Source organism: Notechis scutatus, chromosome 1, assembly GCF_049901735.1.
Source record: "Notechis scutatus isolate UNSWTSFEM ecotype Mainland chromosome 1, rNotScu1.2, whole genome shotgun sequence".
In the NCBI taxonomy this organism is placed as follows: domain Eukaryota; kingdom Metazoa; phylum Chordata; class Lepidosauria; order Squamata; family Elapidae; genus Notechis; species Notechis scutatus.
The window spans coordinates 91,410,421-91,433,090 of NC_142009.1; the positions used below are offsets into that span (position 1 = coordinate 91,410,421).

Consider the following 22,670-nt stretch of genomic DNA (forward strand, 5'->3'; position numbering starts at 1 on the left):
GGAATCGGACTATTTTTTGAGGAATTTTGATTATACACCCCATTGGAAATAGTTAAGATAATTACACTGAGGGAGTGCAAAATTATTAGCAGTCCAGATATCATGGATTAGATTCAACACACATTTACTTTATCGTTTTTGAAAAAAACCATTTTTATAATAATTTAAAAATATTTTCCTTTTGGCATAGGTTTCATAAACTTTTATAAAAATATACAATTGTATGTATAATTTGATTTTTCATTATGAAATAACACATGATATATTTAGGTCACTTATATTTCATTTAATTTTATTTATTAATATTATTTATTAGGGCTTTTTGTTTTTATTTTAATTGTAGATATTATAATTCATAATTTAATATTAATAATTAATTTGATTAACAATTAGATGGAACTATATTATCTTTTTTAAACATTTCTTTCTGTGTGTGTGTGTGTGTGTTTTTGGCCATAAGTTATTTTCTGTGTACTTTTTTTTTTTTTACAAATATCAATAAAATGTGCTGTAAAAATGAAATAATTAAAAATAGAAGACTTGAATTAATTTTATATTGTTATTTATAATTATAAGCATTTTTTAATCCATTGGGTTTTTGGACTTTTTCAGTTAATATTAATCACTATAAGATATTTAGGTATTTTTTCTGAATTGTATAAACTTGTATAGACTTCCTCCTTTTGGAGACTGCTGAGCATGTCTTCTAGTGCAGTGGCCCCCAACCTTTTTTGAACCAGGGACCGGTTTCACGATTATTTATTCTTCCACGGACCGGTACCTGAGTAACGCGAAACTAAGGCGTGAGCACCCAGACGCCGCTTTCCAACTGAAAATCCGGAAGCAACCGAAAACCCGGAAGCACCGTCGAAACAAGATGGTGGCGCCCAAGCTTTGTGGCCCGGTAAAAAATGATCCACGGACCGGTACTGGTCTGGGGACCGGTGGTTGGGGACCCGTTCTAGTGAAAAGAGGATCCACATTCATACATTATGGTATTCCCAAGAGTATCCCTGTCTCTGTGAAATTGAGAGTTCAAAGAAATAATGCTGCCACATCAGTTTTCATAAAATTCTGTATGTGGGAAGACATAATATGTGTATGAATAAATAACCATACACACACACACCTGCATACACATGCGCAACCTGAAAAATCCCATTTAAGGAAACGATAACCCCTAAAATCAGTTTTAATCATATATAGGCTATACCTTCACTGGTTCAAGAGTAGTTGAAAAAGCATCCTCTAAGGCACAACATGCCAGACGCCACATTTCTTCAGTAAAAACAGGACCAGCTGTCACTAGCACATATCTGTAGAGAAGGAACAAATGGTGGAAGACACAGAAATCTATTTATCGTTTGGGTACGATCTACTGGAATCTGCTTGTACTCTTTCAACTTCTCCCTTCTTCACACCCTTAAAATATAATCAGGGAGTTTCCCAACTCTTCAGAACAGTTGTATAGAAGATGTACAAAGGTCTACACAGGCAAAAGGTAGCGTCCTTCTTCTACAATGGAATAATCCATTGTTGCATTATTCAGCTATTAGAAGATGACAATTGGATTCCATCCATTCAGTCGACAATCAGATAACAATCCTTATTGAACTGCCAACTAGGTCAGAAAATTGTGAAGAGATTTATGTACTATTGAAGTATTGAGTATTTTTCTGCATTTGATTTTCATGTCTATGTCACCCAGGAAAGATACACAGAAATAATAGTCATTTAGCCAGGGATAAATTTACCATGTACAATCAGGAAGTTATGTAGGGGAAATGTATCACAAAATGAAAGCTAACAACAACAATAAAAAGAGCAGTATAACTTCCATTCTTTCTTGACCTTTCATTTAGTGTTAATGATCTGTTTGGATAGGAAACAAACAGGATTTTTAGGTACTTGAAGAATGCAAATATTTGCTTACTTCACTCTCGGTTGAACAATTATGGAAAGAAAATCTTGTACTACCTGATACAAGAACAGCCGACTCTAGAGATGGTCTCGGTGGTTTCCGCTACACAAGCTACAAGTAACTTGAAAAGATCTTTGAGCATTGTGTTGATCATATTTTCATAGCCAACATCTAAAAAAGAAAGAAAAGTATTACTAAAAGACAAGCCTTCATTTACTTCTTATTGAACTTAGGGAACAGCCATATTATTTTTTTGAAAATAGGTTTGAAATTGCTCTGTTTCGTCCTAATCATTTCCCAGAGCTTGGTAATTATAGCAAGTCTGGTCTAGTGGTTAAGGCACCAGGCTAGAAAACAGGTGACCATGAGTTCAAATCCTGATTTAGCCATGAAAGCCAGCTGGGTGACCTTGGGCCAATTGCGCTCTCTCAGCCCAACCCGCCTCAAAGGGCTGTTGTTGTAGGGAAAATAGGACAACGAAGCAATATTGGATAAGTTTTCTGCTTTGAGTTGCTGCATTTGTAAAAATAAAAAAAGATGAGATACAAATAAATACATAAAAAATAAAAAATAAACACACTTCTGGTCTCCTATCATGGTGCCTATCCTGTAGAGCAGGATGCCCTTGGAGATCCAGATGGTTCTGACCTTGTTGGTGTTGTATAACACATTAAAGACCCTGCATTTTCTCTCAATCACTAGAGCCAGGTAGTTGGAAGAGGTCACCGAAGGAGAGTTATTTTGTACCCCTGGTACACAATATATTAATTGATTTATTACAATTGTTTTAACTGTTTTGGACTGCTCTTGTTCTTGTTTTATTATTGTTAGTAGACCAGAGCCTGCAGTGAACTGGTTAGCTATAGAAAATGTATGTATGCATGTATAAATAAATAAGCTTCCATTATTTTTTGAAACCTCTAAACAAATAACTTTCAATTTCCATTTATCAGTAATAAATGTAAAACTATACAAAGAAACTAAACCAGTTTTACTTTAATATGGTCTCTTTCTCATTTCAATGGGTAATTCACATACTTTTGATTACGTTGCATGAATCTACAGCAGTCATGTTTATTTGCCACAAGGTTAACAAGTGAGATGTGCTTTACTCCAGTGGTGGGATTCACAAAATTTTACTACTGGTTCTGTGGGCGTGGCTTGGTGGGCGTGGCAGGGGAAGAATACTGTAAAATCTCTAGTCAGAGGTGGTATTTGCCGGTTCTCCGAACTACTCAAAATTTCCACTACCGGTTCTCCAGAACTGGTCAGAACCTGCTGAATACCACCTCTGCTTTACTCACCTGAATGTATGAAACTTTGAATGTGTTCCACCACTAATTCGCAGGAAAGGCCAATGGCATGCTTGAAATTAGAGGATGCCCCATCCCAGTAAGAATGATCACCGTGGCTGCGATGAAGCCAAAGAGACATTGTAGGGAGCAGGAGGTGTACAACTGCATAAATACCAAATCCTGGGCCTGAAAGATGAAAAACAGTGGGATAAAGGATCTCCCCCACTTTCAAATATATGCTTAGGTTAATTCATGACCTTACTCTGGGTGCTATATCTCAAGAAAGCAGAGAAGAGGAATTTTTGATAGACTACGCTAGAGAGGAAGAAACTATGGACTTCTAGGTATTGTTGAACTCTAATTCCTAGCAGTCTCAGCTAAGATGAACCGTGGGTGGGTATCAGTGGTGGGATTCAATTTTTTTTATTACTGGTTCTATGGGCGTGGCTTGGTGGGCATGGCACGGCTTGGTGGGCATGGCAGGAGAAGGATACTGTAAAATCTCCATTCCCACCCCACTCCTGCAAAATCCCATTCCCTCCCCACCCCACTAACCTGCTTTCCAGCTCCATTTTCCATGCAGGGCAATAAAAGAAGACCCAGTCGATCAGCTGGGACTCGGGAGGCAGAGAATAGATGGGGGTGGGGCCAGTCAGAGGTAGTATTTGCTGGTTCTCCGAACTACTCAAAATTTCTGCTACTGTTCTCCAGAACTGGTCAGAACCTGCTGAATACCACCTCTGGAAGGTATGCTAAGTTAAACTCCACAACATTTCGAGAACTACAGCTTGCCTATTGAGGACCAGGAAATAAAAATGGACCGGAAAGAGATGATAGAGCTCTTCTTAGCTGAGCAATCCTAGCCATCTTCTTTGCATTTCTTTTTTGGGGAAACAAGGTACTACCTATTTATCTACTCACATTTGCATGCTTTCAAACTACTAGATGGCCAGGAGCTGGGGCAAGTAATGGGAGCTCACCCTGTCACACATGGTCGGGTCTCAAACCTGGACTGTCAACTTTCCAGCTGACAAGCTCAGCATCTTTAACCACTCTCTTGCGTATAATTAAATAACCCATGTTGACCAGAAAAGAGAACAAGCTGTGAGAAAATGATAACTTTGGGAGGAGAGTGTCAGAATTTTGGAGTTGTTTTCCCTCTATTTTAAAAGGTTTGTTCATTTTAAATTTAATGAGCTACGCAATTGACAAAATACACACACACACACACACGTTGGCATTACTTGTTTGCTGCTGAGTTTTGCAGTGTCTTCATAGAAATCTCAAGGGATTGCAAAGTGATTCCCTTTGGAATACCCTATCTCTATTTTAAACCTGTTCTGTCAACTTTAAATGGTTTAATTTGGGGTCCAAAGAAGTACAGCAGCATTTGCTTAATATATCTCTATTTAAATTACCAACTATCATGCAAAATATAAATATGCCAGCATGAACCAGTTTTAATAATACTATAAAACATGGAGTACAAATGAAAACTGCAAGACAATGATGCCCTTGGGTGTGCTTTTTTTCTCAATTCCTGATCCTCCATTTTGTTTGTATCACAGCAGTTAGACTTAATTAACACAGCATGCTCTCAGAAAACGTTCTGCAATTTTATTTTCCGTGAAAAGCCTTCAAAATAGATTAGTCTGAAATACAGTAATTGACATCAAACCTTCTCTGGAAGCAGATGTGGAAATCAGTGGCAGTGGTGGGATGTACCAGTACATATGTCAAAATCTACAAAATAGAGGTCTGATACCGGTAGAAGCCTCACTGCTTTGGGAGCCTAGCTTCCTTTGAGATGCCATGACTTGCAGATTTTGATCCCTGTGGTGGAGATTAGATGTGCTTTTCATTTTTTTGTATTGAAACTCAGTTAATTACCTGGTGTTTTGGTAATGTCTCTTAGCAGTTCGAAGAGCAGATCCAGAGTAGGAGGCTGGTGTTGCCGAGGACAATTAGATATGGCAGTGGTTAGCTCTTCTAGCAGAAGGATCCAGACATTAATAAGGCCTAAGGAAACAAAATCTTATGTAAGAGAATATGTATAATATATGATAAACTTTTTGTGTTTTCCCCAGATTCATACTTTTTTATTCCAATTATATCTGTTTTTATTTTATTACAGCTTGCACGTAAGAGACTCAATTTATTTTATTACAGCCTGCATGTGCTCAATTCTGTTTTCCTGGCTTCCAGCAAAGGCTAATTAAATGCCAAATGCCAGGCTTTTCAGAAAAGAAATTCATCTGCTATCTGAATTGCTGTTCTCTTATCCTTTTGCCCAAATTTAATTGACAAATCACCCACTGTTTTCATGCAATCAATGTACAAGTCCATGTTTTCTTCTACTCTGATATAACAGCATCTTCAAAGGGGCAGCCTTTTAAAAACTAGAAATTCATAATCAATGAGGAACACAACCTGGTTCGAACCTTCCTCCAAAGTAGGATTATCCATTTTGTAAAAAAGAAAAGGACAAATTGTTTGATCACCTTGAAAAACTACACACATCCCACTTGTACCTCTGATATCCACTTAGCCTAGTTCCATTCAGAAAGTAGTTAGCACAACTCTGCTGTTTCTTCATACTATTTTTCCCTTGTTAACAGATTTATATTCAGTGAGGGGGGGAAAAAACCAGATGACGAACGTGACAGGAAAATAGAAGATTAACAAAAGGGGGAGAAGAACAAGACACTTTGATCATTGATATAAGCAGAAATGTGAGCTAGAATATTTTTAAAAAATAGAATAAAAATCTAGGTCCCTTGTAAAATAGGGTATATACAAAAAGCAATCTACGATATTGTCTAGAAATGGCTCCAGCTGAGGACAGAGCCAGAAATATTTATGCAGCTCTCTGCAGAATGAAGGCATTATATTGTAATGTACTTTGTACATACATTCAAAAATAGCATCTTGTGAAATAATGACGCTTGCAGAAATAATGCTGTTCTCTTTAAATCAGTGATCTGTTTGTTCTCCGATGTAGATCATATTGTTATAGTTATGCAGAAATGAGGAATGGAGAGAAACTGAGAAATTGGCAAATAATCAAATAATAGGCAATGAATTTCCAGTGAAAATTCCTTAGACAATATTTTAGAGGACATTCTCTAAACCAGAAGTTATAGCAACTGCAAGTTTAACAGCAGATCTGGCCCTTTATAGGAGCTGAATTGCATTTCCCTATCAGAAACAGACCTGAGATTGGATTTGGAACAGACTAGAAATCAGATTTGGAGATGTTTTCTTCTTCCACAATGGCTAGACTCCAGCCTGCATTTGCACATTAAAGGCAAATATAACAGGGAAGAAATTTATGCAAGCAGATTTGCCTTCCATAGTGCATATGCCTAATCTGCTTCAGATGAAACAAGGGAAATTATAATTAGACAGAACCGTGAAGATCATATCTTTCACTCTTCATGGCTATAGGAAATCTTCTAAAACACCTATGATACCTGATAATAACCAACTGCAGAAAATGAGACTGACCCCTTAGCTCTGTGTTAACATTTTAGGCTCCCCCCAAAAAAGTTCTCTGGGAAATTAATATCAAAGAGAAATTTAAGTCTAGATCTCTTTTGTTTTCTTTAAAAAAAAGCTTTTAAAACTTTTATGGTTGCAGCTTTTCCCTTCTAGCAAACTATCTTCATGACAAGCGTGTATGTGTGTGTGTGTGTATATATATATATATATATATATATATATATATATATATATATATATATATATATATATATATATATATATATATATATATATATATATATATATATATATATATATATATATGTTGTGATTCCGGCATCTGCTACAGGTTTTTTGAATGACAGCTCCAGTGAGGAGGACTTATATGAATCAGCAAGTTCTAACGATGAGGAGGAGATGAATGCATTTGATTTGCAAGATCGGCTTGAACCTTCAAACTCCTCCACCCTTCAATTAGGTGGTCAGCCGGGAACGGGTGATAATGAGGAACCAATGATATCTTCAGGTGAAGAAGATGATAATTTGGATGATTGCTGGGTAGATGTCAGGACAAGACGTCTCCTGACAAGGAGGAACCAACGAGGATACAGTAGGAGAGCAGACCAGCAATTAGACTAATTAGTTACTCTATAAAGGAGAGATATGACTTTGCACTTTGTCCGGAACAAAGTGTCTATTTGCAAGGAGAACTGAAGAGCACAGTTTGGAGGATTTTGATCTGAAATATCTTGTTGGGATTTGGATTTAATTCGTTGGAACTTCTACTTATTGGAATTATTTTGTGAAGGATTTTGATCTGAAGAATCTTGTTGAGTCTTGGATTTAGTTCGTTGGAACTTTTACTTATTGGAGCTATCTGTGAAAATTCCTGTTTGCTGCCTTTCTTTACAAGGACTGTTGCTTTCAGCCTTATCTGTTTACTTTAAAAGGTGGGACATAACATTTTCCTGTTTGCTGCCTTTCGTTACAAGGACTGCTGCTTTCAGCCTTAACTGTTTATTTTAGAAGGTGGGACATAACAATATATATATATATATATATATATATATATATATATATATATATATATATGTATGTATGTATGTATGTATGTATGTATGTATGTATGTATGTATGTATGTATATATATATATGGTGTTCGGCTTGGTTCGGGTATTTTCCACGTCATTGTAGTTCTTTTAAAGTTGTAGCAACGTTTCAGCAGAATCTCATCTGCCATCATCAGGCTTCTGTATTGTGTCCGTCTGTGGGTCAGACTTTTACAGTGGTTTCAGATTTAAATTTGGGTCAGCCTATTGCTGTGCCAGAATGGTTTTTCTTCATCCTGATTGGTTGGGAGTCTTGGTCTGTGTTTATTGGTCTCGGAGTTTGCTGTGTTCTGCTTGATGGGTGTCTCTGATATCTTCTGTCTGTTTTTGGCTCTTTTTGTATCTTGATTGGCTGGCAGCATTGTGTTACTTTAATGGAGGCCTTTAGTGCAGCTTGGCTTCGGGTAAATGGATGGCTATCATTAGTTAGGAAGCTGGGTTTCATCTGGGTGCCTGGTTGGGGTGTGTTTGAGCTGGAGGTATCAGGGGGATCTGTTTGTACCCAGGTGTTTGCCTGGCTTGTGGTGTGGAGATTTTTTTGTTTGTGAGTGCAGGCTTCCAAATGATTGACAGCCTGGTTCCATTAAAGTAACACAATGCTGCCAGCCAATCAAGATACAAAAAGAGCCAAAAAACAGACAGAAGATATCAGAGACACCCATCAAGCAGAACACAGCAAACTCCGAGACCAATAAACACAGACCAAGACTCCCAACCAATCAGGATGAAGAAAAAACCATTCTGGCACAGCAATAGGCTGCCCCAAATTTAAATCTGAAACCACTGTAAAAGTCTGACCCACAGACGGACACAATACAGAAGCCTGATGATGGCAGATGAGATTCTGCTGAAACGTTGCTACAACTTTAAAAGAACTACAATGACGTGGAAAATACCGAACCAAGCCGAACACCATACATGTAAGTACCCGAAAACTTAAGAAAACACATATATATATATATATACACACATACATACATACATACACACACACATACATACACATACATACATACATACATACACACACACCGACATCATAAGATATATATAAGATACCATAAAGTGTGTGTGTGTGTGTATGTGTGTGTGTATGTATGTGTATGTAAGTGTATGTGTGTATTATGTATGTGTGTATATATATATATATATATATATATATATATATATATATATATATATATATATTCTTAAGTTTTGGTACTTACATGTATGGCATTCGGCTTTGTTGGGTATTTTCCCACGTCATTGTAGTTGTTCTTTTAAAGTTGTAGCAACGTTTCAGCAGAATCTCATCTGCCATCATCAGGCTTCTGTATAGTGTTCATCTGTGAGTCAGGCTTTTACAGACTTTTATAGTAAAAGTCTGACTCACAGACGAACACAATACAGAAGCCTGATGATGGCAGATGAGATTCTGCCGAAACGTTGCTACAACTTTAAAAGCACAACTACAATGACGTGGGAAAATACCCGAACAAAGCTGAATAACACACACACACACACACACACACACATTCATAGAATACACACACACACACCAAAATATGTACAATATATATATTTTTCAATGAATAAATTTGAATCCATCTGATGAACTTCTTATGGCATAACTACGGAAGCACATTTTTAGTACGTGATATTGAAGTTCATTTTTCATTAGATAAGCCATATTTGTTTACCTGTGTCGTCATCAAACTCAGAAAGGACACATTCAATGCCATCCTCGCTGCTCGTGGATTGTTCCTGGACCCTTTGGGGTACATTAGCAAATTTCCCACTGAGAAAAATAGGCTTCAAGGGCATTTTGTAGATTTTGGCAAGTAGCTAAAAAGGGACGGACATGGTATAATTGGTTTGGGATTTCCATTGGCATATCATTATCATGACATTAAGCTATATATTAAAAAAAACACTCTGCTAAAGTATTTTTCATTTTTTGATAGTCTAGCTGGTCAGAACTAATTTCAGCAATGATTAGGTGGCAGAGAAGAAAATAATGGTAAATATGAGAATGGGGATCATTACATACTATAACTTTGAAACTAAATTCTTCAATCTTCACTGTGATTTCAATTTCACTGGCCCTTTTCTAACCATGTGCTTTCAACTGTTTACTAATTACTTGGGAATTTAACAGTAAATGTGACAAATAGAATTTAAGTGTTAAACTCCTCTCCCACTTTACACACTAATGAGTGAACAATGAGGCATTATAACAAAAACAATAGGAGAACCCACAAATCCCGATGCTATTTCAGTCTAGAATGTACCACTTGAGATTTAAAATATGTAGCCCTCTCCACTAAGCCAGGTCCTTAATGCACATGAAAGGCTCACTGTGTGTAAGAGCCTCTGATTAGGAACTAATTTAAGTGTTTTGATGGAATGACGGCTGAATCTGTATGGCTTCAATCCGCTCACCTGGGAACACTTCCTGAGATAATCAAGAGCAGGAAGGCACAAATCTGTAGATGGGTATCCTGATGTACAGTCACCAATATCCTTGCAATCTGTTTCCCCTGTGAGGAGAGAAAGGAAAATGAGACATGATAGATTAAAAGACAATTGCTGTTGTGAACTGTGTGTCATCAAATCCAGAAAGATTTACTTAGGTACAAAAATAAAACAAGGAACCGTGTTGTCAATCAAATCCAGAAAGATTTACTCAGGCACAAAAATAAAACAGGGTTTTCAAAGGATTAACAGGTAGGAGAAGGCAGAAATTGTTGGCTTGATTCAGGGATCAAATACAACACAGGAGTGCCCACGTATGCCTAGCTTTTCCTCAGGGTTCAACATATTCCATTTTGATTGTGCCCAATCATGTGGAGCCAAAGTGTGCCCTTCTATTGCATTTTTCTTTCTAAAATAAAAGGCTTTTTTTTTAAAAAAAATGCTGACTTTGAAAAAGATGTGGGGGGAAAAAAGTTGGACCGTACATATGTTGATGGCAACAAGACTACCCTATGCACAAAATGGAAGGATATTTTGATTCCTACAATGGATGAATGGCTGCAAAATTTGATGGCGTTAGCAGAGATGGCTAAACTGACTATTTTGATCAAAGAAAAGAATATAAGTATTTTTGTTTCTACTTGGAAACCATTTCTGGACTTTGTGCTTGTGGTGGGGAAAAAAAGGACACTTTGATTTTGGGTTTTATTGATTATATGGATTTGTTGCTATAGAAATGGCTAGTTTATACTATTATGCAAAAGTAAAAAGTTGAGGTTTGATGTTTAATGCCTTATTCTACTGCACCAGAGGGAGTCAGAAGTCTACGCCATTTTATCTTTTTTATTTTATTTTCTAAGGTTCTCTCTTCCCCTTTCTCTCCCCTTTGTGTTTTTGTATTTTATATTATAGCCTAATAAAACTGTTAAAACTAAAAAAAAAAAAAATGCTGATTGTCTTGTTAATCTTTGGGAAGATTGTCTGCACTCCTGGGTTTTAGAGGCTTGCCAATTCTGAATTTAGAGCACTAGGAAAGCTGCATAAAACTCTCCTACAGTTGTTAATGAATGCTAATTGAAGGCATAATATGGGAAACGATAGCCTCAGAAAACAGCAAAAGAGCTATCTAAAATATAATGCAAAAATGTTCTTCAGCATTCTTGGAAAGTTATGAGGGTATTGTTGTAATTTTAACTGCATTCAGAAGCAGTTTTTTGGTGTTGGCTATCCTCCATTACACACTGCTTGACATCTGTTTCAACAGACAGGAATCCTCATATGACATAAAATTTGCCCATTTTTCCCCTAAAAAAAAAAAAGAGTTTTACCCAATCCTTTGACAAACTTCATAAGACATATGATGTAACTGGTGGCTGCATTTGCAAAGACTTGGATGTTGTCGGTATTTAGAAAAGCTTCAAAGACATCAAATACTGGAGCCTGGCATTTTCCTAAAAGACAAAGAAAATGTTTAAATGATTACAAAATCTTCCATTTTCTAGAAGCCGAATGGCTTCAGAGTACATAATGTTATTTGGTGTGGGCTTTTTTTGAAGTATACCATCTGCATTTTAAAATTATGTCTCAAAGTTAAGTCCCAAGCAGGTTTATGCAAAGATGGGGGTACTAGGACTCCAGCACATGGCGATGTTTCCAATGGCAAATTAAACCAAGAGAGATTCAATGTGTTTTTATGAACAAAACAGGAACTTTTAATTCTTATTGCAACACTAATAATTATGGTGGTATTAGAAATCCATAGATTTAATCCCTGGAACCTTTATGTGAAAAAATTCCATGTCCAGCTTTGTAGAACCTCTGCTAATAACCTCTGATAAAGGGGTTGGTCTAATGGTCTAATTCAGCAAGAAGCAGCTTCCTATAAGAACATTCATTCATGTATAAGAATAACATATCTGGACTGGAAAAAAATCCAAATCAATAGTCGTTAGCATTAGAAAGTATGAGTTTTTGTAATCTACATGTTGCTGCTTCATGTTCCACTGATAAAGCTGATAAAGCCCTACCATAAGGAGATAAGCTATAAATCGCTTAAATAAAAGTACTGTGCATCTCCATCTGATTATGCAATTACATAATTCATTGCATAGTTGCAAAATAATCATGGATCCTATTGATTGAACTGTTCTGTATGGAAGGAGATGAAGCTAGAAGAACGTCCAATCAGTCAAGCATCTGATTTGGACTTTGACTACCAGTTGGATCACTGTTAATTATTAAATGCCCGGAGGGATGAATACTTTCAGGAAAAAAAAATGGTTACTAGGGTCAGCACATTTCACATCAGTTCAGTTGGCAAAGGCTGTTGGTTGTAGTTTGGAGGTTTTGTTAGTTGTGGTTTTCTGTAATATTTGAGCAGCGTGTTGGTCTAGTGGTGAAGATCCTTGCCTCCCATTTGAAAGGTAGGGAGTTCAATCCTATGATGTTTTTCTTCTCGGACAAAAAGAAAAAATATCTGCTGTGAACTCTAGTGTGGCATCAGGAAAGGCACCTGGCCAGTAAATAAATGCTCAACTCCACACAGCCACCCCTGACTCTCCTGAATTAAGGGATTACAGGGATATAAAAAGGGAATTAATTCTTACTGGAACAGCAGTGTAGCTGAGCAGAAGAAAAGAAGAAATTTAAGACCAGTCCGGGATAAACACACTCAAACTTTTTTTTTTTTAAAGTAATCAAATAGGTTATTTTAGTCTGGATATGCTGAAAGCTGAGCCTCATTCTTTAAAAAGTTATTCTCCCTGAGGTCCAGTCACTACTTTGGATGGGAAGCCTTGTGGGTGTGCAGCCCTAATAGTGAGAGAATACATTAACCTGAGGATGTGCAGGCTTCTGCAGATTGAGCAGTAGGCATGGCATTGCCTGTATATACCTAACACCTTGAGGTCAGCAGGAACAAAAATAAACACAGATTATTTTCATGCTGAAACTGTGAGGTATTAGGGAGTAAAAATAGTTATCATATGGATTGTTTAGCTCTACGGGTAGCTTCGAAAATCAAGCACAAAGGCAATAGTGATATTTCTTAAAAATCAGTCCTAATCATTAGATTATTCCTGAAATAAGCTAAAAAACTGAAGCAATAAAAATCAAGGTTTATTTATCAAATAGAAATGGAAGTATATTTGATTATTTTTAATATTTTGCAACGAAGTTTTGTATTAGCTGTAATTTACCAGGTTAGTCAGTATTTTTCAATATTTTGCAACAGATTGGTTTTCAGAAATTAATTCATAAAGCAGGAGGAGGGGGAAGAGAGAATTAGAGAACCTCACCCATCAAATACTCTCCAACAAGATACTCTTTAACTTCTGATTTGCTGCTGCTGCTGCGCACAGTTTCTAAAGCACTGAACAATGGTCTCCAGCCTGATTGAATTCGAGTTGAGCACACCTCCACCAGCTCTCCTATAGATGTGACCACCTGGTATAATTGAAGCACCAAAGCATTATAAAGAAAATAACCAACATAAAGAAAATGATAAGCTGGATCCTGACTAAGCTAGGCTCAGAACACACTCACTGGGATCAAGCAAATGAATTACAGATAGGCCCCTCATTGGGACTGGCACTTTGGCTTATGAATGAAACTGTGACTGTGCTTGTGACCTTACTTCAACTTTGCTTTACAAATTGGTGAAGGTTATAAATGTGAGGATAGATCAAAGTTTTTCATCGCTGTCATAACTCCAAGCGGACATGTATGAGGTAATTGTGAATAAAGACAACCTGTAGTTCAGACTCACAAGGTCCATTAACCGGTGAATTACTGTACATATAATGAAATCTATGTTAGGTTATTTACCAAGTGAATTCATACACTACAGTGGTGTAGACACTGGGAAATTTGAGAAATATGAATATCAGAGCTGAGTTGAGGAGCTCCTGAAAAATGAAAGCCCTAAATTGGGGAATGTTCTAAACATGGCATTACACCTTCATGAATCTCGTATGAGTACATAAAAAAAAACCAGGATATGGATTACTACAATCAGCTTCTTTATCAACTATATGTTTCTAATCGTAGCACTAAAAATATTTGTCCTGTGATGGGTGGCATACAAGTTTAATAAATAAAATTTTTAAAAAAATTAAATTAAATTAAATTTTGTGTGGGATACCTCTATCCTGATACAACTGATCAGTGTGTCAATCCTGAAGCTGGCCTGAGCAAGGCCATTTATTGAGCTGCAGTGTTGCAACACTGGAGCTGATGGTTAGAGAGGGGGGACTAGAGATAGAGGGGGTTGTAGCCAAAATACTTTCTCTTGGGAACCAAGGATATTCCCACAGGTGCTCAGAGAGAGGTGGAGCGATGTTACCAGGCAACTGGACGACACAATGATTGGACTGACTTGTTTGGGGAAGGGGAAAAACTTTTACTTTTAACTTGGTGAAAACCACGGGAATGTTCAGAATTGGTTTTCACCAACCTGTGCCAAAATGATATTTCCAATAAATATAATCCAATAAAATGATATTTCCAATAAATATTTCCTAAATATTTCCTTTGAAGGAACCTGCTTGCCTCAGAGTCCTATTTATCCTGGGAGTATTACTTAAAACCCTGATACAGTGTTTTCTGTTTCAGCTATTCACAGTAATGTGTTATACAGAATGCTGATCCTGTTAAAAGCAAACTCTGTAGCTGTTAAAGAAATCATTTTCTCCAATCATTTGTCTGGGAACTGGAAGTAAACACTGGAAAACAGCAAAACTGTTACAAATTCTGGTTGCATGACTGCGAGACACTGCAAAAAAAGGCCATAAAGGTGAGTTAGTTGCCAAGAGCCCAAAATGCAATCATGTGACCACACAGCTTGTGTGAGGCCATTATAATTTCAAAAGCAGGTTGTAAGTAGTTTTGGAGAGATCTGTGGTAACTACAAATAGTCCATGACTACCGTACCTGTATAAACAAATGCAAAACTGCATCCATCATGCATATAATCTTTTTTTTAAATCAAAACTTAAAAACCTGAGGACAGTTTCCTCCTTAACCAAAATCTAGCTTGCCTGATCCTGAATGTCCTCATCACAAAGTTCAAGCTGCATGATGCGCTCAAAGGGACGAAAAAGTGCCTCGTTGAAGTGAAAATGAGGCGGTTCATTCCAAACTGTCAGAACCTCTGTAAGGATGTCATGGATAAAAGAAACAGCCTTCCGAGAAACATGTGTTTCTTTATGGCAGGCAGCCTGCAACGAGATAATAAGAAGCAAAATATATAATATTTTTTGTTGATAACAGGCAGATCAAGAAAACTGAGGAAAACACAGACATTCTTAGAGATGATTGGCACCTCGCATAAGACATAAAGGAAGAGCAAAGGGACATGAGCCTTTGCAGGAAGCAACTTTGTTCGTTCTGGTCGGTTTAAACTCTGAAGCTCCGTGTGGACTTTGTTCTCCCTTTGGCCTTGTACAGCTAATTGACAATTTAGTTGTTGGCAGCATTTCAAGGGAGATAAAGTGGGTATTTATCAACCTTATCCCGAAAGACTGTGGCAGACTTCTGTTCAACTATTCATAAACTGTTTGGGACTCATTACAGGCTGTGAATGCATATAATTCACAGCTGTTGAAATAAAACAAAAGGTTTTTGGGAACAGCATGAGATTGTTACTGTCTCAGGAAGCCTTGGTCAGAACACCACCTGATCCAGGTGAATGGAGAGCACCTGGTAGTTCCCTCTAATCAGGAAGCTGAACAGAACAGAATTTTGATGCAGATGTTTTTAATGGCTGCTTCCTTCCTTGCTTTGGGACAACTTAAATGTGAAGGCAAGGTGGCCCCACTCTTATGGCCTTACAGAGAATAGTTAAAATAGGGCTATTCCAGAAGGCCTCTGGTAATAAAACAGGTAGAAAAAAATTGCTCCATGAATGTTTCTTATTTTTTAATGTAAGTACATTGTTCCTTGTACAGTATTGTATTTTGATTTAATATACTTCCTTAGAATAGGATTGTCCACTCTTGGCAACTTGAAGACTTGTGGATTTCAACTTCCAGAATAACCCAGCCAGTATGGGAATTCTGTAAGTTGAAATCCACAAATCTTAAAGTTGCCAAGGTTGGATATTCCTGTCTTAAAATCTCTGAAATGAGGCAGTTTTTTTTCATTCTTCTACATAAAATAAAATAAAAATATTGGGGTGCAAATTGCAATGTGAAAATAGTAGAAACTCTATAATTTTTTTTCCTCTTCCCATCCCCAATTTCACTCACTTCCACTAAGTGAGGAGCCACTAGGTGCCAACAACGCATAAGATGGAGCAAAGGCCGTTTTCTACTCCTCACAATTCGGAGCATGGCTCCTCCTAGACGGAACAAGTGAAGTGCACTTCTTTCTTGAGTGGATTTTATTTCTCCTAGAAGTTAAGAATGAGTAGAATATCTGGTAATATGAATTAAAAGATTAAAATAACACAATATCTACATACACATCCAACTTCTTCATTGTTTCCTGCTATTAGTTCAGTCATTCATTATATTTACGTTTTAAAATTAACCCTTCAAAATCAAGTTTGCCCCAGTGTGACCTACAGCACAATAAAATACAAACCATGCAATTCTAAAAACTTCTAAAATATACAATAAAACCCAGTAATCAAGTAGTTAAAGTATATAACACTAAAAAAATAAAAGCAGTGAGCAAAATAATTCAAAAGTTACTAAGCATCATATATCCTTAAAATTAGCAGACTGACTGATTAAAATGCCTGAGAGAATTAAAATAAATTTGCGGGTGTCAAAAAGACAATAAAGTTAGTGCATCATTAGGGCATTCTAGAATGTGACAGGCATTAACGTTCTTGAACATGTATTGTTAACAATTTTGCATCCATAATTAGAATTAAAAATACCTGTTCCAGAAGCATACCTGGCATGGCCAAAGAGTAATCGACTGTGTCTGTAACTGACTGGAAGAGTTGGGATTGGGAGGCCTTTTTTAGCTGGTACAGGAAACCTCCCAAAGCCATCAGATTCAGTTTGTCCACAGCATCTTCAAAAAGCCTTCATGGAAAGAGGCAGAAGGTATTGTTCCTTATCAAATCTTCACTCCAGTTTTTCATATAAGCCACTAAGCAGACCTGAGTTACCACATATATTTTTCTCCTTTATGGGCAAGAGTTTAGCACACAGATATAGCAGTAAGAAACGCAAAACAGTGACAGTTCAATCAACAAGGAATAGGGTAGTTCTGAATCCTAATACCATACAACCAGCAAGGACTAATTTGATTTTGTTGACCTCGAATAACTCAACTTTTGATCAGTTCGATAACCAACAAAACACAGTGGAAAAATTGAAAATATATTGAACACAGTTATAGTACAGTCAAATGTGTGTGTGTGTGTGGGGAAATCTATATGGAAATCCTGATTTATGATATATTTTATGATAGAAATGTATAAGAAAAAATATAGCAAAAGAATATAATTGCTAAAAAAGTAGTTTAAAGACATTGCATAGAAAAAACACTTGAGAAAACTGGCAACACAAAAATCATGAATTTAATCATTAAATTATTATGCCACATACTGAGAATGAACCACAATGAGCTTTGGCTTTGTGTGTTTTCCCTATTTTTTTTTCTAACACAGGCAGGAGGAGGCAGAGTTTGAACCTTTCACTTTCTTTTTCTGAAACAGTTTACGATGTTATCAGACAATATTAATCATAATTAAATTCAAGCAAACCAAGCACAGGATAACTCTAGCATTTATTCCTGGCAATGCAAGTTAAAGACAGCAATATGAAGTATCCATTTATCTCTTTGTGTATCTAACTTTAAAGCAATTATAGATCACTTCCTCTTCCTCTTATGAGTTTCTTATGACATGTTACATTGTTATTTTTGGCAGTTTACATCTAAATTTCACAGAATCATTTTCTAGACCTCTTGAAACTACAAAAATGGAATGTGGGTGGGGCGGCATATCTAGATTTCTCATCACTAAATTAGAAGACTCGTGTGATGACCCGGGGCATGGCACAAAGGCAACAGAGTCAGATAATCAGTAGGAGTCTCTTTATTAGCTCCAACTTTGCCCCCAATGTCCTGGTTACTTTCTGGCTGGAGAAAAACTCTCCCAGGAACAGCCTTTGGCTGCAGAGAATCAAGTCCAAAATGTGGTCAACAAAAACTGTAACTATAAGTCCAATCAAGGCAAAATGAGGTTATTAGTCCAGCAGGGCAGGGGCAAGAATTCCAGATGTGAAGGCATGGCAATAACTCAACACAGTTGGGAGGATGCCAAGAACACAGATAACCAAAGTCAACACAAGATAAACTCATGTTTGCTCCCAGCAGCTGCCGCACTCAGCATGCATCTCTTTTAAACTCTCTTCCCAACTATGGCTAATGAAGGGAATCAGGGCCTTTCCTCCCCTGGAAGCCATGCAACTCACGTTGCTCTCTTCTCCATTCCTCTCTGCGTACCCTAGGATGAAGAGGGGGTGGGCCTGGGTCTTCCTCTGAACTCCCTCTCCCATATTCTACCTCTCCCCTGCTCTGCTCAGCCAGACTTTGCCCTTCCCCAGTTTCCTCCACAGCCAACAGAGCCACACTCCCACTCCCTGTCAGTTGTTTGTCTTCCTCCTTGGATTCAGACTCCAACAGGGGCATGACACCTAGTTGACTAGAAGTTGTGGACTCTTCGGCCTTTCATGTATCTGTTATGTTGTGTTCATGCATAGGAATTTCAGAATGGAAAGATACTGAGTAAGAACAATGATCTAAGAATTAATATCTGTCTGTCTGTCTGTCATCTATCTATCTATCTATCTATCTATCTATCTATCTATCTATCTATCTATCTATCTATCTATCTATCAATCATCTGTTTATCTATCTATCTGTCATCTGTCTGCCATATTTGTATGGCTACTCATCTCACATGAGCATAAATTTCAACATTCCCTAATACATATCTTAAAACAATGGTTACACACACACACACACACACACACACACACACACACACACACACACACTAATTCTGGACATTTATTAAACTGACCCAGCTTGTGAAAATGGCAGCAATTCCCCCACTGTGAGGTATTAAATAAACCCCAAACTTCATCCAATATGTTGTTGCTAATACCTGTCGGCTTGATTAGAGAGGGTGAGGATAGCCTTGGCAGCATTGCTCCCAGTCATCAGGCTGCCTCCCCGAAAATCAAAAGCTCTTCCCTTACTGCTTTCTTTGACGAGATCCTGAATGGATACTGGTTGGATGACAGGATTGTTCCTCAGGGCTGCCTCTTGCTCCAGAATCAGTTCCTGGGGAAAGTCTGTAGCCTGTACTTCACCCTGAAGTGCCACTGCCCCCTGTTGGGCTTGGGTGATAGTTACAGGTGGCTGAGAAGTGCCATCACTGAAATGGGCATGCTCCAGAGTGCTGATGTATTCACATACTCTGAAAATAAAAATAGGAAAGTGAAACATAGCATGGATGGTTCTGCTAGTTTATTCGTTGCAAATCTTATTGGTTATAGCAAACATTTATCCTTTAAAGGTCGTCCTCAATTATTTCAAGAATACAAACAACCAAGGTGTCAGGTTTGACATATGTCAAATTCGGACTCTACACAAGGTACCACTGTAGGGACCAATTCAACTAGTAAATCTGTAAGCACAAGAAGCATATTTGCTAATTGCAAATTAAAATGATAACCGGAGCTACAATCAGTACATCTTCATTAATAATACTCTGCTAGTCACAGCAGCTCTAGTCAGATGGTTAAATAAAGAGAATTAAACAAAATTTAACTGGGCTGATGGATTTTTACACTTAAACTCATTTGCGTAAGAATGCCTTACATGGAGAGAAAGAGAGAAATGCTTACCTATCTACCCAGTTAGATAGATAAATAAGTGGGGGAACCTCTTAATAATCTTTCAAGAACCAATCTTTGGATAATTTTGTAAGGACAAATATCAAATACTGTATAAAATGTGTGACAGATAATAATTTTGTAGCTTAGTACTGGCTAAACAATGTTAATGAATTCTGAAGTATAACTTTAAAGTTAAGGGGTTTTTGGTTTTTATTTTGAATTCTTTTTTTTTTTTAATTAAAAACAAGTTTTATTTTTCAAGACAAACAATACATAAATACAGATAAACACAAAACATAAAAATATAAAAATCTCTTTTCTGAAAGTTGCTTAATCCCGGGTTAAAACTCTTGGTACAGACACAAATTCAATTTCATATTCATTTTACATACCATTTCATATCTTCTTAACATTTTCAATTTTCTATATAACTTCTCCTCTCCTTTAAATTTTCTCAAATTTTTTTTTATCTCCTCTCAATTCATATCGTAATATTTATTATTCTTTGTCTGTTCTATTCCAGCCAATCATTTATTTTTCTTCTTTTTAAAAAAAAGTACTTCTCCTATACACTATATGGAGTATGATGCCTTCATCTTTTTCCCCTATATTTATAGTACTTAATATAAAATACATAACATACATTGGGATTCTGTCTGGTACATTCTAAAATTATACTATATTATCAAAAATAATACAAATCTATTCATTAATATTGATATTCATTCATATCTTAGATGTTTAACTCATTACTTTTCAATTAAATCACATGCTTTTATGAGAGCCCTATTTTTCAAAATTTTTGAATTCTTAAAAGGCAAAGTGTATAAGAGGAATGTAATCGAAGGCAAGGGAGAATCACAATTCATATATTAAATTTATAAGTGGAAAACACAGAAGCAAAATAAAGATGAGAACTTTTTTCCACTCCTTCTCCTGCCTTGTCTTCTTTGATTCTACTACATTCCTGGAAACATGCACATTTCTGGTTCTTGTTATCAAAGAACTGTCCCTACCCAAATATTTCAGCTATCATATAGCACAATGATCAATGATCACACTTTCAGGGGAAATATAACCCATGGGATTTCAAAAATTAAGCTCATCTAACTAGTGAGATTTAAAAAAAAGGTTGATCAGAGTTAACTTGAGAGAGAATCTTGTGACAAAAGAGAAAGGGATCATTGTACAGGGGTCGGCCTTAGCTTCAAGGCCAATTGTTTCTGCCTAGATTGTCACAATGTTAGGAAAAAAGGGGGGGGGAGAAGTTGCTCATTCAGGGGTGGGCTCAAAAGGTCACATGAGAAACTGGGACTGTTTGTGGACCGTTGTCCTAAACCCTGCCAATTCCCCCCCTCCCCCGGAGACACTGCCATGGATCTGACAGGGACAGCTGAAGGACTATGAAATGCCCAGGTCTATGCTAGTGAATGATACAGCATTAATACTGCAGGCTTCTGAGGTGATAAACACAAATCATATTCACCTTTCCTCTCCTGTTCCAAAACTACCAGAAAATTATGCTGCCCTAAATATTACTGCCTCCAGTAATGTTACTGCACTCTTATTTGCAATTGGGATACATACAGCTTTAAAAACACAATATTCTGAGGCCCATGATTGACGGTTTCTCAGCTGAAATTCTAGTCCTATCCAACATCATCCACCATGTGAAAACCTTCCTCCTATTTGCTATACATAATACCCTGGTTACTTCATATATTGCATTTCTCCCTTTTCTTATCATTTAGCGATTGACTTCAAACAAAAACAAAACTCCTTAAAATTATGAAACACTGTTTCACTTCTTGAGCACTAGGTGACAGCAAAGAACATTGAGTTTATGTCTATTGTAGCTGCCATCTTGTGGTCATCTGGGTACGTGCAGCTGTCTGATAAGTGAAGTTTAAGGATTGGAATTAGACAAAGTGGTTGGCAAGTACCTGAAGAACTCTTAAAATCTTTATGTGAGATGAGAATCAAGACTTCTGGGGAACAACAGCTATAGGAAAGGGAATTCAGAAATTGCAAATATGTAGCATAAAACCTGCAAATGCGGAAATGCATAGAGCAAAATATGCAATCACAATGTTGTGTTCCTCCTTAATTATTACAAAACCTTCTACAAAACTCTTTTTTAAAAAAAATAAAGGGACAGATAATATTTTGTGTTTTTTAAAGGAATAATTATGGCAAAGCAGCTGGTAATAACTTAAGCAATCTGCAAGGTGTCAAGTTCATTTTGGAGAAAGCTGTCTGCAAGCGCTCCACATTACAGTCTGAATTGGCTCAACCAAAGAGTTTCCTTACCTAAACACGTGAGGCCAACAGTCTGGGTTGTGGCTTCCCATCTCCAATCCCACAGCAAGAACAGCATCCATGCATAAAACATGAGCGGTGTGGAGGCAGACACCTTGCGCCTTCCCCATCTGTTCCAGTTTTTGCTCCACTTTCTGTTTTACTGTATCATTACATATTCAGACAGAAAAGAATATCTTTTAAAAGCCCATCGAGTTTCAGTGCAATATGTAAATACCCCTGA

At 37.0% G+C, this 22,670-nt stretch overlaps 1 protein-coding gene across 2 annotated transcripts in view; it reads right to left on the reverse strand.

The window, feature by feature from the left end:
* The window catches only part of ARFGEF3 (ARFGEF family member 3), a 75,475-nt gene that overhangs the window by 14,214 nt on the left and 38,591 nt on the right, over window positions 1-22,670 (reverse strand). For both annotated transcript variants that reach the window (XM_026666168.2, XM_087970986.1), the window contains exons 18-30: window positions 22,439-22,589; window positions 19,393-19,707; window positions 17,166-17,299; window positions 16,511-16,653; window positions 15,302-15,481; window positions 13,562-13,709; window positions 11,594-11,716; window positions 10,233-10,330; window positions 9,491-9,635; window positions 5,107-5,235; window positions 3,226-3,402; window positions 1,978-2,092; window positions 1,214-1,316 (exon numbers count right to left, since the gene is read on the reverse strand). In XM_026666168.2, coding sequence (XP_026521953.1) covers window positions 1,214-1,316; window positions 1,978-2,092; window positions 3,226-3,402; window positions 5,107-5,235; window positions 9,491-9,635; window positions 10,233-10,330; window positions 11,594-11,716; window positions 13,562-13,709; window positions 15,302-15,481; window positions 16,511-16,653; window positions 17,166-17,299; window positions 19,393-19,707; window positions 22,439-22,589 — 1,961 coding nt within the window. The remainder of the gene's footprint in view (window positions 1-1,213; window positions 1,317-1,977; window positions 2,093-3,225; window positions 3,403-5,106; window positions 5,236-9,490; window positions 9,636-10,232; window positions 10,331-11,593; window positions 11,717-13,561; window positions 13,710-15,301; window positions 15,482-16,510; window positions 16,654-17,165; window positions 17,300-19,392; window positions 19,708-22,438; window positions 22,590-22,670) is intronic.